The sequence below is a fragment of the Tachysurus fulvidraco genome, chromosome 7, assembly GCF_022655615.1.
Source record: "Tachysurus fulvidraco isolate hzauxx_2018 chromosome 7, HZAU_PFXX_2.0, whole genome shotgun sequence".
Taxonomy (NCBI): domain Eukaryota; kingdom Metazoa; phylum Chordata; class Actinopteri; order Siluriformes; family Bagridae; genus Tachysurus; species Tachysurus fulvidraco.
This window is the reverse complement of record NC_062524.1, coordinates 28,576,252-28,591,251: the sequence shown is the minus strand read 5'-3', so window position 1 is coordinate 28,591,251 and position 15,000 is coordinate 28,576,252. Positions and strand designations below refer to the sequence as shown.

Below are 15,000 nucleotides of genomic sequence, written 5' to 3'. Positions count from 1 at the left end.
TGTTCTTTCTTGAGTCGCTGCACAACAGACAAATTCCACAACATGGTGGAAAAAGATAAAATAGAATAAAATGTGATCAAATATGTGAATATTTCCCTTAAAGACCCCCAGAAGAACATTTCCTTTTATTCATATGTCTTCTTCTGTGTGTGTGTGTGTGTGTGTGTGTGTGTGTGTGTGTGTGTGTGTGTGTGTGTGTGTGTGTGTGTGTGTGGACAGGTATATGGCTATAATCCACCCGCTCAAGCCTCATCTCTCAGCCACGGCCACTAAAGTGGTGATCGTGTGTATCTGGGTGTTGGCTGTGGTCCGAGTCGCTGCACAACAGACAAATCCACAACATGGTTGGAAGAAAAGAATAAATAGAATAAAATGTGATCAAATATGTGAATATTTCCCTTAAAGACCCCAGAAGAACATTTCCTTTTATTCATATGTCTTCTTCTGTGTGTGTGTGTGTGTGTGTGTGTGTGTGTGTGTGTGTGTGTGTGTGTGTGTGTGTGTGTGTGTGTGTGTGTGGACAGGTATATGGCTATAATCCACCCGCTCAAGCCTCATCTCTCAGCCACGGCCACTAAAGTGGTGATCGTGTGTATCTGGGTGTTGGCTGTGGTCCTGGCGTTCCCGCTCTGCTTCTTCTCCACCGTCAGGAAATTACCCAAGAGGACTCTGTGCTACGTAGCGTGGCCTCAACCCGGGGACGACCCCTTCATGTGAGAGTCACCTAAATCCTGAATTCTGATTGGTCGGAGTTCTGCTGTTTAGGTTTAGGTTTGCGCCTGTTCTTATGCGTGATCGTTTCTATAGCAACAGCTATAAAGGATTTTAAAAATACTCATAATGACTCATAACGCAGACATTAGACGTGACTATAAATGAATAAAAAGTCTGATGAGTTATTTCTTTACCCAAGAGAAATTATAATTGTGATTATAATGTTCACTATGTACACATTTCTACACTCTTGTAATAAACACGTGACAGACAAGTGTTATTGTGTCACAAAGTGTAACAGCCAATCACATTCCGGCATGCAAATGCAGCCTAAGCGTCACACACGGAGAGTAGAGAAGGTTTTTTATCTGCTTTGACATAAACTAACTAGTTCCTCGTGGGTTCTCTGGCTAGTTAAGCGTTATGAACCGTGTGAACAGCTTCTACATGGACGGCTCTGATTAACGATGTTAACGATGTCACTCCAGACTTAACAGAAGCGATGGTCTTTAAATCGAAGCTTTACGTAACTTTAACCTGCTTTATCTTTTTCTATGAGTTTATTTTCTACTTCTGATCTAGAGGCTAGACTTCTGATCTCCTGATACTCTGTACCTTGTTGTAAATACCCGATCCTCTCTCTCTTCTGATCTAATCTGTTGTTTTTTATTTGTTCTGTGCTTTAACAGGTACCACATCATTGTGATGTTGCTGGTCTACATGCTGCCACTGGTGGTGATGGGAATCACATACACCATCATCGGTGTGACCCTGTGGGGTGGAGCGATCCCCGGAGACTCGTCAGACAATTATCACGGACAGCTCCGCGCCAAGAGGAAGGTCGGTGGCTAAACTGCTCTGATTTGAAAACAGATTACAATAAAAATGAGCAGGAAGGAATAGGGACACAGCGTGTAGATGTAAACGGACACCGTTCGTACAGATGCACAATGAAAGCTGATGCGTTTCTCTGGGTCTTTTGAAGAGGGTGCCGATATTTTTTAACATGGTTCTGCTGAGTACAGATCATGTTTTGCACAAATGCAATTACAAAACAGTTCCCATCAGCGTTAGCATTTTTGTAGGTAGTGATGTGTGTGATGTAGGGCTGGGCGATTTGGCCTAAAGTCAAAATCTCGATTAATTGAACATTTTAACTCGATTACGATTAATGAACGATTATTTTATTATTTTATTTTTTTTGCCCTCATTGTTCACTGACACGTTTTGTTTAGTTAATATGCTCAGATATTACAAGTGAGATTTTTGAATGAAGTGTGCATTACTTGATTTTAAAATAATTGAAGGAAACACACAATATCTACTATCTGTGATTATTTATTGAACATCAATGTTGAAGTTAAATATAAATAACTTGCACTTTTGGAAACCAAATAAATTATTTTCATGTTTTTCGTATTAAAAGTAGAAAATAAGCGGTATCTCTTCTAAATAAAATATCTCTTGTATTTCCTGTAAAGAATATTTTAAACAGTGCATTTTTTCTCCTTGTCTGTCGTAATGGCTGAGAGTCTGTGTTCCGCGAGGTCCCATTCAGAAAGCATGTCTATCAGACCTTGCACAATCATATCTGCTGTGTGATCGGCTGGAAAATACGCCGTCTCATGGCATCTCTGGTGCAGCTTCCGATCGTCGTCAGTGTCGTGCAAAGTAAGGCTCAGGAATGTGTCCATCGTCCTGCGCAGTTTTAGATGTGATCTTCTGTCGAGAGTTTTAAGGAGGTGTTTAAACCCGCTTCGCTCCACTGTAGCCAACGGAGTCATATCCTTTGTGATGTAATAACAAACAGCGTCAGTTATTTCTTTCCATCTTCTTGAACTCTTCTCATACTGTGTGGCATTTCTGAATGCGTTTGTTATCGACATGCTTTGCGGAGGCACTTGTCGCCTGGCGCTTGTCAGTCTCTTTGAGCCATGCACTGTTCATGTTCAGTAACGTGATTGCGCTCCAAGTGTTGAAACAAGTCGGTGGTGTTACCTTTGGGCGTCGAAACTGTTTTTCTACAGTGTCTACATCTGACTTCATTCTGTTCGTTGTCATCCTTACCGAAGCCAAAATGTGTCCAAACGACGGAGACTGCGTTTCTCTTTGATACGAGCTGCTCTTGTTGCTCGGTTGTCTGAGTGTTTAAGCTCTCCATGCTCGACATGTCGGCGGAATAACGTAACGTAACGGAGCGGGGTCACGTGACTCCACATTTTTAATGGGAAAGTAATCGAAATAATCAACCTGGAAAAATTTGATCGATTATAAGTTCTGAATATCGATTTCGATTACTTTTCGATCAATTGCCCAGCCTTAATGTGATGTTTGGTGTATGTGATTCCCATCACCACCAGGGGCAGCATGTGGACCAGCAACATCACAATGATGTGGGATGTGGTAGCTCAGTGGTTAAGGTGCTGGACTATTAGTCGGAAGGTCATGGGTTCGTACCCCAGGACTAAACTGCCACTCCTGGGTCCCTGAGCGAGGCCCTTAACCCTCAATTGCTCAGTTGTAGGTCACTCTGGATAAGGGTATCTGTTACCTTCATGACCGACTACATTTCAGCAGTTTGACTATTTCCATGTGGCTTGTGGAAAACTCCCCTCGAGCCCCAGCAGAACTAGCGACAGTTATCTTGTCTCGTCTAGTCTTGGAACTGAAGATATTTCCCGCGGTCTTCTCTCCACATGAGAGCTCTTACCTTCTCTTCACTTCTCTTTAGTTCTCGTCTGTCTGTAAGCGTTACTGCAGAACCCCATCCACAGCCCTCAGACAGCCGAGCACCACCAGGAGAGCTCTACACCGCCAGTATCTTCTAAATGAGCCCGGCTGATTGTTTTTGGAGTAGAGCGATCCAGGATGAGTGCCTGCCTTCCTCTCTTCTCTCCGAAGCCGCACCTCGTGACGATTGTCTCTTCCGAAGACCGGTCTCTGTCAGACGAGAACACGATATCTCATTAGCACTGAGACGTGAGTTTTAATTATGCTCAAGGAAGTAATTAGCAAATCTATAAACCTTCATTATGAAGTCGACGGCATAGCGCACAACGTTCTATTGTGAATAAAAATGAAAAGAGACGTCTCGCAAACATCGCCCCGGATGTCTACTGTAGTTCCTGCCACAATCCACAGAACAATAAAGAGACCAATCACTTTGAGTGACAGCTGTGTTACTAAATCAAGCTCCGCCCCAACATCTCCACCTAACAACGGATTCGAATGCGGTGGCCGTTTTCTCGTTTTTGTTCATGTTCACACAGCATCATAAATCCTGAAACTGCCACACAAATTGTAGGATTTGTATATTATGTAAATGTGTATTATGCAAATGAGTTTGAAATCTAAGTGGGTGGAGCTTACTTGAGTAGAGGAGGAGAGTTCTGAGGTCTGGGTTTCATCTGCACTTTGCACTGTGAGGTAATTAAAATGATTCTTTTTGAGTTTGGTATAAAAGTGTGGCGTGTGAAGTCAGGAGCAGGTTTGATGTGAGAGTAAATCAGACGCAGCGTCTTTACCCGAGAGGGAAGTCGGCTTGGACTCTGCAGGCATTGTGTTTAAATCCCAGCACAGTTGCACGCAGACGGAAGCTAAAGTGAGATCGATGCACTTGTCAACGCTTTAGCCTCAGATTCTAGACGTAAGAAAACATTGAGAAGGTTTTTGTGTCTCTGGATTTCATTACTCTGAGGCGAGCGTGCTGCTCCACCGCCTTGTCCTGGTCTGCTGTCAGGGCGGAGGAACGAGTGGACTGATGGACTCCATCAAAACACTTTGTATTCAGGGACACAAACAGCATCTCATCCTGGATATTGTGTGGTTTTATTGCTTTTTCACCTCACACACACACACACACACACACACACACACACACACACACACACACACACACACACACACACACACACACGCACACACACATACACACACACACAAAGACAGAATGAAATCACACAGAGGTCGCTGCATAACGTCCCTCTCTGATCAGCGGCGTAATGGCGCCCATTACACTCACTGGAATTGCCTGAGAACTTCTCTACAATCTCCAGCTCACTACAATGTTCTTTTCCTTCTGTCTATTACAGGCTACTTAGTAAATCAGTGTGTGTGTGTGTGGTGTGTGTGTGTGTGTGTGTGTGTGTGTGTGTGTGTGTGTGTGTGTGTGTGTGTGTGTGTGTGTGTGTGGAGGGTAATGGAGATGGCAGTACAAGCTGATAGGTCTCAGACTAAACGTCCCCACTCTGGAGGATAATTAAAGCTGGGAAAGCAGGAACATGTTCTTCCTCTGAAACGGTTCTGATGAAGAGCTGAGCTGAACTCTGAGGAACATCTCCAGGTCTTTAACGTAAAGACACTTCCTCTGTCTCTGTTTGGTCTGTGTGTGAGGAGCGGGAAGGACATCTCTGTCCTGGAGCTGAAGCGTGGTTCAGATCTGTCTGTGTGAACACCTCTGAGAGAGAGAGAGAGAGGGGAGAGCGGGAGAGAGAAGAGCGAAGGGAGAGAGAGAGAGAGGAGAACTAATTAAAAAACGAAAGCGAGGAAAAAAAAAAGATAGTAAGAAGAGCGAGAGATGAGAGAGCAGAGGGGAGAGAGAGAGAGGACAGAGAGCGACGCGCGCGCGCGCGCGCGAGAGAGACGTAGGGGAGAGAGAGAGCGCGACGAGCACGAGCAGAGCGGAGGCGCGCGCGCGCGCGAGAGAGGGGCGCGCGAGAGCGCAAGGCGCGCCGGCGAGAGCGCGAGAGAGAGAGAGCGAGCGCGAAGGCGCGCGGGGAGCGCGCGAAGACCGAGAGAGAGCGAGAGAGGGAGAGAGAAAGAGAGAGGCGAGCGAGAGGAGAGAGTAGAGAGAAGAGCGACGAGAGAGGAGGAAAGGGGGAGAGGAAGAAAAAAAGGAGGGAAAGAGAGAGAGAGAGAAAGAGAAAGAGGGAGCGAGAGAGAGAGAGAGAGAGAGCGAGAGAAAAGAGAGAGAGAAAGAGAGAGATCAGAGAGAGAGTGAGAGAGAGCAGAGAGAGAGAGGAGAGAGAGAGAGAGATGGAGGAGGAGAGAGAGAGAAAAAGAGAGTAGAGAGAGAGAAAAAACAACAAAAAACAAACAGATAGAGAGAGAGAGTGGGAGAGAAAAGAGAGAAAGGGAGAGAGAGAGAGAGAGAGAAACGAGAAAGTAGCCAGAGAGAGTAGCTATGGTATATGAGAGAGAGCGAATCCATTAAAAAGAGAGAGAGAGAACATGAAAACAAAAAGATAAAAACCAAAATACACACAACAATAAACCACACTTACAACACCACAACATAAACAACCACAAAAACACACACAATAAAACACCCAACAAGCTCTCTCTCGCGATCTCTCTCTCTCTAGATCACATCCATCCGTGAGTCTCATACACAGCGCACAGATCCTGAGATCTTTTCCTTCCTTTCAGTCATTACAGAGATCCTCTCTGTTTCGTCATTATCGTGGACTTTGTTTGGTCGTGGACTCTGATTGGTTGTGGAGTCTGATTGGTCGTGACCTCTGGTAGTGGAGTCTGATTGGTCGTGGACTCTGATTGGTCGTGGACTCTGATTGGTCGTGGACTCTTATTGGTCGTCAGGTGCTGATGTATCTTCTCTATCAGCGGCCCTGAGACTAGTACAGCTCCAGTTCAGAACTACACATAAACTGAGTGTTTATTCATTCATTTAATAAAAACCCACTATATAACACTCATTACATTATATTTCTGTGCATTTTTCACCTTTTCTGGGTTTCTGTTCCCTTCAGACTTAATCAAAAGCGTCAAACTGCATGTTACAGATTCCTCCAGTGAGAATTAAAGCTCATTTAGGCTAAATTGGCTGTGCTGGAACTAAAATTGATCACTGCTCTAATTGCCTTTCGAGTTCTCGTAAGATTAATCTGATCAGTCAGGTGGAGTGGAGGGGAAATTATCGCTCAGCTCGAAGCTAAAGCTTTAGTCAAGCAGACAGGAACTCTGTGAACTGCTGAGGTCTGCTAGCGTGAGGATCAAGAAACAGCACTGATTATTGCCTTGTGGAGATCCTCTGAGTCACGCTGTAGTGTGTCAGAGCTGCTGGCGGTGGTGTTTAGTGACGGTGTGTCTGTGTTGTCGCTCCAGCCGAGAGCTCTCCGTGCTAAAGAGAGCTAGTGCAGTGCTGAGAATGTAATGAGCTTCATTAGTGCAGTAATCAGATAAGGGACGGGACGATGGACACGGAGACAATTCAACACTGGGCTTTATTAAGGGCAACAACCTCAGACTCTTAAATAATACGATACATTTTAATTCTATACATGAGGATAAGAATGAACTAATGTGATATGATGATTAAATGTATTAGGGTTTTATATTCTATCTGCTTTTGTTACAATGTCTCCGAAGTCCTTTCCTCTTATCCTTCCCCCTGCTATGCGTTACTTCCTTCTTTCTTTCCATCCATCCTCTTCCCTCTTTCTTTTCATTCTTCACCGTCACATTCTTGCTTTTTTTTCTTTCGCGCTTTGACACCTTCGATTAAATTCCTTCCACTGTCATCCCTCTCTTTCTTCACCTTTTTCATCTCTCTCTGTGCCATCGGTTTTCTCCTCTGACGGCAGACACGGCACGAATACTTACAAAGAAGGCGCAGCAGTCTTTCTGGGAGACAGACATTAGGTGTGCACCAAGAAAGAATCGGTGATGAGATGTAGTGCTGATGATGAGCGATGGAATTGATGGAATGCTGATCCTCACACATCTGTCCTTCAGATGTCTGAGGAGATGAAGGGATGAAGCACATCCTCGGGATTGACTCGGACTGACAGATAAACATGAGGGCGGATTAGCAAAGCGGATAAATACGAGGCTACGTGTTAAAACGCCGCTCGTTTACATCCTGCCTCGGCGATAAGTGAGAGCGGATAAGAAGACAGTAAAAGAGGGCTGTATAGATTAGCTGGCTTTTGGGACCTGCTGCTACTTTAGAGCAGGTCGTTTACTCGCCGGGCTTTACGGAGGCAGGACTGATGTCTATGTAGCATCTAACTGAACGCAAATTGTACAGAGCTGCCACTGCTGGGCCCCTGAGCAAGGCCCTTAACCCTCAGTTGCTCAGTCGTAAGTCACTCTGGATAAGGGTGTCTGCTAAATGCTGTAAATGTAAATGTGATCTAAGAACTGAGGACTGGAACGTTCCACGTCCCACAGACTCGCTCTCATCAGGGATCACCAGCAGACCAGAACCTGAGAACATCTGAGCAGTAAGTGAGGGAAATCGCTGAGAGTCCTGGGAGGAGGATGTGATAACCTGCAGGTGATGCAGGCAGACAGATGGAGGGATGGAGATAGCAGCTGTAGCAGGAACTGTGTGAATATTCTAGCAGCTGAATGTAGAATACGCTCGTGATTATTTCAGGGTTTCGGGATTCATTAGACTGAGAAGAGACGTGAGCGGCAAACACGAGCGGAAAGGAGGAGAGAGAGACGAGTCGTATGATTTGCACTTGGTATAAATAAATTAACGATCACCGTGTGCAGAGAAAGTAAAAGGGCTTGAGATGAATGAAACGCATTCAAGCTGGGTTTATTAAGTCTTCTGCAGAATTGATTCCAAGACATTGTCTTCCGAAATCCATTCATGCCTGGTTTGTCCTGGTGGTGGATAAGGAGTCTATGGATGAACCAGTTCACTGGGACACCAGTTCACTCATTTACACCAGTTTAATTTAGGGGTGTTTTAGAGTCACTGTTCCACCTACAGGCTTGTTTTTAGGAAATGAGCAAAGAACTTCAACCTTATAATCACTGAGTTGATGAAATTTCCTGTAGGAACACGAAGCATTAAGGAGTGTCTGGTGTCCGATTCCAGAGGTTTTATGAAGTCAGTTATAAGAAAGGAATCGAATCGAGGATGACTCGGTGACTCAGGTTCATCTCACCACCCTGTCACTGATACATTTCTCATAGCAAAATGATACGCCACGTTTTATTCTTTACAAATATACGACGATGAAGATCGGGCCGAGAGCCGAACCCTGAGGACGTCAGTGACAGCAGTCTGATCCAGTCGCAAAACGCCTCACAACGTCGGCCGTGGTGCTGCGAGTTTGCTGGTAAGGTTGACTGGGCTGTGAGATCGCGGAGGCTCGGGGTTGCGCATCAGGCAAAGGCACAGCCAAGCTGCCACTGCATGCGGCCCTTGAGCAGGCCCGTCAACCCTCCTGCTCCATGGGCGCTTGGTATCATAGCTGCCCTGCACTCTGACCCCAAACTCTCAGTGGGGGTATGTGAAGAAAAGTATTCCTCTGTGTTGTAATGATATTGTGGTCGATAAGAAAGGCTCTATGCCCCTGTCTTCTGCTTTTCTTCTAACATCAATCGAGCGGAAATTGAGCAGTTTAAAAAACAGTATAAACAACATGTCATGACTCATCGAGTTAAAAGCTAGCGCAGAGAAGAGGTCATTAGCGACCCTCACACGAGCCGCCTCAGCCGAGAGGTTATTAGTGCACAGAGATGTCTGTCTTCGAGTGGATCGTCATCTGCACTTAAGGGCAGTTTGGAAAGAACAGAAAAGAGTTTGTGGTTGAGATGTGAGAAAATACCTCAAGGCCATGTTTCTGTGTGACACGAACTGGTGTAAAGCAGAAGATTGGTGATTGGTGGAGAAGCTGCTGATGTCAGCTGAGTCCAGCGGGCTGGAGACAGAGAAATCCTCAGAAGGGATTAGATCTACAAACAGGGAATGAGGTAAAGTGTTGGTCGACTACAAAAGGATACAGGAGAAGGAGGTCAGGTGGTGCAAAGGTAGTTTGTTAGCATTCGGGCTGTTTATCGAAAGTAAAACTTCCGTAAAAATCACTTCCTGCTTCTAAATGTTTCCTGAACAGCACGACGTCTTCATGTGTTAAATATACAGAGCTTCAGAAGTTACAGACAGCACAGTCTGCTTTTTACTGTGAACATAGTAATGTCTACATCCCATAGTCTCATAGAGACAGAGAGAGAGAGTGTGTGAGAGAGAGAGAGGAAGCACGAGAGACTTATGAGAAGGAGAGAGAGGTGGAGAAGAGAGACGAGGACGAGAGTTCGTAGAGAAAAAAGAGAGGAGGAGGAGAGAGAGAGAGAGTGAGAGAGAGTAGGCAGGAAAAAGAGAATGAGGGAGAGAAAGAGAGCGAGAAGGAGATGGGAGGAAGAGAGCTTGAAGAGAAGAGAAAGGACGATCGGGGAGAGAGGGAAGAGCAGAGACGAGAGCAGGAGAGAATTCGAGAGAGAGAGACGATAGAGAGAAAGAGAAGAGGAGACAAGGGCTGAGAGAGAGAGAAAGAGGAGAAAGAAGGTGGAGCGGAAGAAAGAGAGAGAGAGAGAGAGAGAGAGAGAGAGAGAGAGAGAGAGAGAGAGAGAGAGAGACAAAGAGAGAGGGAGAGACAGAGAGAGAGAGAGTGAGAGAGAGACAGAGAGAGAGTGAGAGAGACAGAGAGAGAGTGAGAGAGTGAGAGAGACAGAGAGAGAGAGAGTGAGAGAGAGAGAGAGAGTGAGAGAGACAGAGAGGGACAGAGAGACAAAGAGAGAGAGAGACAAAGAGAGAGAGAGAGACAAAGAGAGAGGGAGAGAGAGAGAGAGAGAGAGAGAGAGAGAGAGAGAGAGAGAGAGAGAGAGAGCTGGGACTCGGGTTACGCTTGCTGACTTCAGGGAATTGCTGGAGCAGATTGTGGGAATCAGCAGAGCAACACACACTCAGTCACACACTCAGTCACACACTCAGTGATGCAGACAGAGAGCATTCTGGGTAATACACATGATGGATGCTATTGATAAGCAGGAATTTAAGAGTCTGGGTGTTGGGACAGAAAGAAGCTCATCACCAGCATACAGATGTGACTGCTGCATACAGATGTGACTGCTGCTAGAACTCAGCTCTCTGTGGACTGACATTAGTTCTCATTTATCAGCAGCGCTGCAGCTTTCTCTCATTTCATCTGTTTCCTTTTTTAGGGATTTTTTGTTAAAAAAAAAAAGTACTGTCTGTTAGTTTAAATGGGTTGCCAGGTCCACTGAAATGCCTGCTACCATGCAGCCACTTCCTGTAAGCTCAATGCGCCTATCGGGATTTTTCAAAACTTTTGCATTTCCGGCTTTTTCCAGCTGAGAACAACCGCGTCCTTCATCTGGCCTTTCCATCGGCTTTATTGTGTATAATGTTGTTGTGCGGTCGATCTGACAGATGACGTGTTTCATGAAAAGTGTTTTTCAGTTATTGTTGCTGTAGTTCTGAATCACGCAGCATGATGTATGTCGGTGATTCTGTTCTCTCCAGGTGGTGAAGATGATGATCATCGTAGTCGTGACCTTTGCCATCTGCTGGCTGCCGTATCACGTCTACTTCCTGATCACCGGCCTGAACAAGGCGCTGGCTAAGAAGAAGTCCATCCAGCAGGTCTACCTTTCCGTCATGTGGCTGGCCATGAGCTCCACCATGTACAACCCCATCATCTACTGCTGCCTGAACAGCAGGTACAGAGAGTCCTCATGAGATATCACTGTTAACAATCCACTAGGAAGGGAAACGAAACAAAAACCTGCCGGTGGCCTGCTGAAATTGGCTCATTAACCTGCTAAACAAATAGGATCGAAACATCAGCATGTCCACCAACTAGCCACTGGTTAGCGCACTGCTATTCAGCTAGCTAAGACTCACAGCTGGACCCAAGTCTCACTTTACATCATCACCCATTTCAAAGTGTTTCAGTATTATATACTCTGTTGCCATGGCAACCGCCATTGGTTTAACTTTAGTTAACTATCTAGCTAACTATCATTTCTTATCTAGCTTAGCTCACAGGTTTACTGGCTAAACATTTCCATTCTTCGCCTTTAACTAAAGATATTTAAGATATTAACTGTAATTGTGCCACAGACTCTGACATCACAGTCTGATCTCATATGAAGCCCCGCCCCTGAATCCATTCACTAGAGTCCGTTTTAGATTAAACGCCGTTCCGCGCTTGGGTCAGACCACAGGACGATGAAATAAATCGCAGTCACAAAATACGATAAACCCTGAAAACGAGAGGTAGCGACGTGGCTCAGAAATCCTCCTCAATGACTAACGAGTTAAATGAAATAAATAAATAAACACACTAACGAGACATAATGAGATTAATAACGTGGAGCCAGTGAGATCAGAGCTGATCAGAGCAGTGAGCAAAACAGGAAACTGAACAGGAAGTGGCACAGAGTCGGCGCAGACGTGACGTCTTTGCCATTTAGATAAACCGATAAATAAATGGACGAACTTTATTGACCTCAAGGACGAACAATGGTTCACAAAATAAACACTGAAATAAACCCGGTGACGATAGACGTCTGAGTGCGGCTGTCGTGTCAGTAGATATCAGAAACCCGTGACGTCTCATCACAGGAACAGTGACGATGTTCAGATAGCGAGAAAATCTTTCCTCAGCTCATTTTATGAACCATGACGTCTGTTTTTCAGCTAAACTATACACATTTTTAATATTACTAATTGCCAGGCTTTTCATGGTAGCTATTTTTTGTCATATAAAAATAATCACTCTATCGTTCATCTCTTCTCGCCCGTAGGTTCCGAGCAGGTTTTAAGCGAGCTTTACGCTGGTGTCCATTTGTTCGCTTGTCCAGTTATGATGATCTGGAGCTGCGGGCTACACGCATGCAGGCAACACGTCAGAGCAGCATGTGCATGTTGTCACGTGTGGAAACCACCATGATGGTCATGAATGATTCCACAGAAGGCTCCACTAAACGCAAGAGCCTCATCAACCAGCACCTCCACCACAGCCACGGCCACAACGGCTGCTCTCACTCCGCCAAGAGAAGCACGACCTACGCACCCAGCAACCCTCGCGATGACTTCTGCTAACCACATGCGCTTATTCCTAAGAGTTCTGATCGGATTCATCAGACTCGTTTCACTGCCATTACGCTTTAACATCAAGACTGTGAGAGGTTCATGGGGTCTCATAACCTTAGCATGAAATTAGCACGAAGCACCAACACTGGTGGCTTTTGTTAGCATTTGTACGAATGTCTATGCGATTAAACTAAGATAACATAAAGAACAAAAGTTTTCATGAGGTAAATTGTTCCAGTCGTACGCGTCGGGCTGAGATCTCTTTGTTCCATGTTCATTTTCATCACCGAAGGACAAAACCGTCATGTTTCGTTATATCACTAATTACACAACCGCAGTGTGAAGGCATGCGCGGAAAAATCTGATTTATTCATCCGTCTGCTTCCTCTGTGGTTTTTGCTTATTGTTATTGTAACAAGAAGGAGAAAAGCAGCCTCGATAAAACTCTCTGTGGGTTTGTTATCACGGCTCAGTGTTGCTCCAGAATCTTTCAGCCCAAACAAGTGTCTCTTTTGATAACTCCTGCTTTTTCACGTGAAAAAAAAAGAAATAGACGAGATCGACGTTTCCCTAAAGATCGCTAACTGCTAGAGAAACCTTCACAGTAAAGGTAGAGTAAGCATCTCATTCCTCTCTCTCTCTCTCTCTCTCTCTCTCTCTCTCTCTCTCTCTCTCTCTCTCTCTCTCTCTCTCTCTCTCTTCAATCTTACTCCAGAATAATAAATCAGAATATTTAAGAGTTTTTACACAATAAAGGGGCGAACGGAACATTCTGGAAAAACCCTGGACTAAAGTTACACCCTGTCCTGAACCCCGTGTGCTGTTGACTTCATGTTGTAGCTGCTTAAGATTCTGTGTCAGTGTTTAGGATCGATTTCAGCTCGAGATCTCATTCACACACTCCAGTCCTGAGAATTACTTTCTAACGACTTCAGAGTGGACGGAACATAATCGCGTTTTCCCGCCGCAGTCGCGCGGGCGCTCGGCCGCTGCGTAGCGACCGAATCTCTCGGGATGATGTTTCATTACCCTGCAGTGTGTTAGCACGCGTTGTTTAGCTCGTAGCAGATCTTTTGTTTTGTCGTGTTGTTTTGCCATTGCAGAAAACAACAATGCAATGAATTTAATAAGATTGTTTATAAGACGTTTATGACACTGCGATGACAGTTAGGAATTTTCTCTGTCAATTAATAAAAATTTATATCATGTCTATTAACAACTGTGAGACTATTATGACAACATTCGTACAATATTATAAATAGTAACATACTGTAAATTTGTTCTATCTTTGGATAGGTATGTGCAACGTTTGTATAAAAAACATATGCTGCTTCATTGACACTGTAATAACACCTAAATTATGGCATCATAGCCGAGTCTGTTCTTTGTCCCACAATTTGCATTTATAACATCTTTTTGAAAACCTGTTACACATAAAGACAAGCGAATTCATATAATCCCTCTGAATATGAGTGACGCTGCATTATTTATAAGATTTTTTTAAGATAACCTTATGTCAGATGATATAGGTGTTATGTCATATAAGATGTCCTTATATCAGATAACATAGGTGTTATGTCATATACTGTAAGATGTCCTTATGCCAGATGACATAGGTGGTATATCAATCTGACGGCTGGATTGATAATAACAGCCTTCGTGATTCCCTGGTCTGTTGGAATAAGTCTTTGAAAAAAAGACACATGTTTATGTCAGATGTCACTTAGGGGAACTTAATGGAGCTGTTACGTAGCCTTATGAACACAGTCCTTAAGTAATGTGTTAATCTTATATGAAAAGATTCTGTGAATTGAGCTGTAAAGATTACAGTGGCCTATTATTTAATAGAGTGGATTGTGATAGTGATTAATCACACACACACACACACACACACACACACACACACACACACACACACACACACACACACACACACACACACACACACACACACACACAAGCAATTACATTTCACAAACAGAATACTAAAGCATGGGTTTTTTAAATGGCCTAACAGATGCAGTTAAGCCCTGAGCTGAATCCATGAGTGTACACACACACACACACACACACACACACACACACACACACACACACACACACACACACACTGAAGTCCAGGAGTCTTAGTGAGCGTTCATGTGACTACACTGAGAATTCAAGTGTAATGGATTTATTTTTACGGATGACAGAGACTCACCTGTGGCCTCCACACACACACACGCACACACACACACACACACACACACACACACACACACACACACACACACACACACACACACACACACAAACTGCAAACTGGCAAATCAGCCGTATTAGGTAAATACTGTATATAGGTTTTGTACTGAGATGACAGAAATGTACAGTAAATGTTTATAACAGCTCGTGATGTTCGCATCATTACACAA

General features: G+C 44.5%; 1 protein-coding gene across 1 annotated transcript in view; it reads left to right on the top strand.

Annotated features, from left to right (window-relative positions):
- Positions 1 to 13,281, top strand: part of tacr3a (tachykinin receptor 3a) — a 17,775-nt gene extending 4,494 nt beyond the window's left edge. The window contains exons 2-5 of the mRNA XM_027158066.2: positions 525 to 713; positions 1,404 to 1,554; positions 11,015 to 11,211; positions 12,301 to 13,281. Coding sequence (XP_027013867.1) covers positions 525 to 713; positions 1,404 to 1,554; positions 11,015 to 11,211; positions 12,301 to 12,598 — 835 coding nt within the window. The 3' untranslated portion in view covers positions 12,599 to 13,281. The remainder of the gene's footprint in view (positions 1 to 524; positions 714 to 1,403; positions 1,555 to 11,014; positions 11,212 to 12,300) is intronic.
- The last annotated feature ends 1,719 nt before the right edge of the window (positions 13,282 to 15,000 follow it).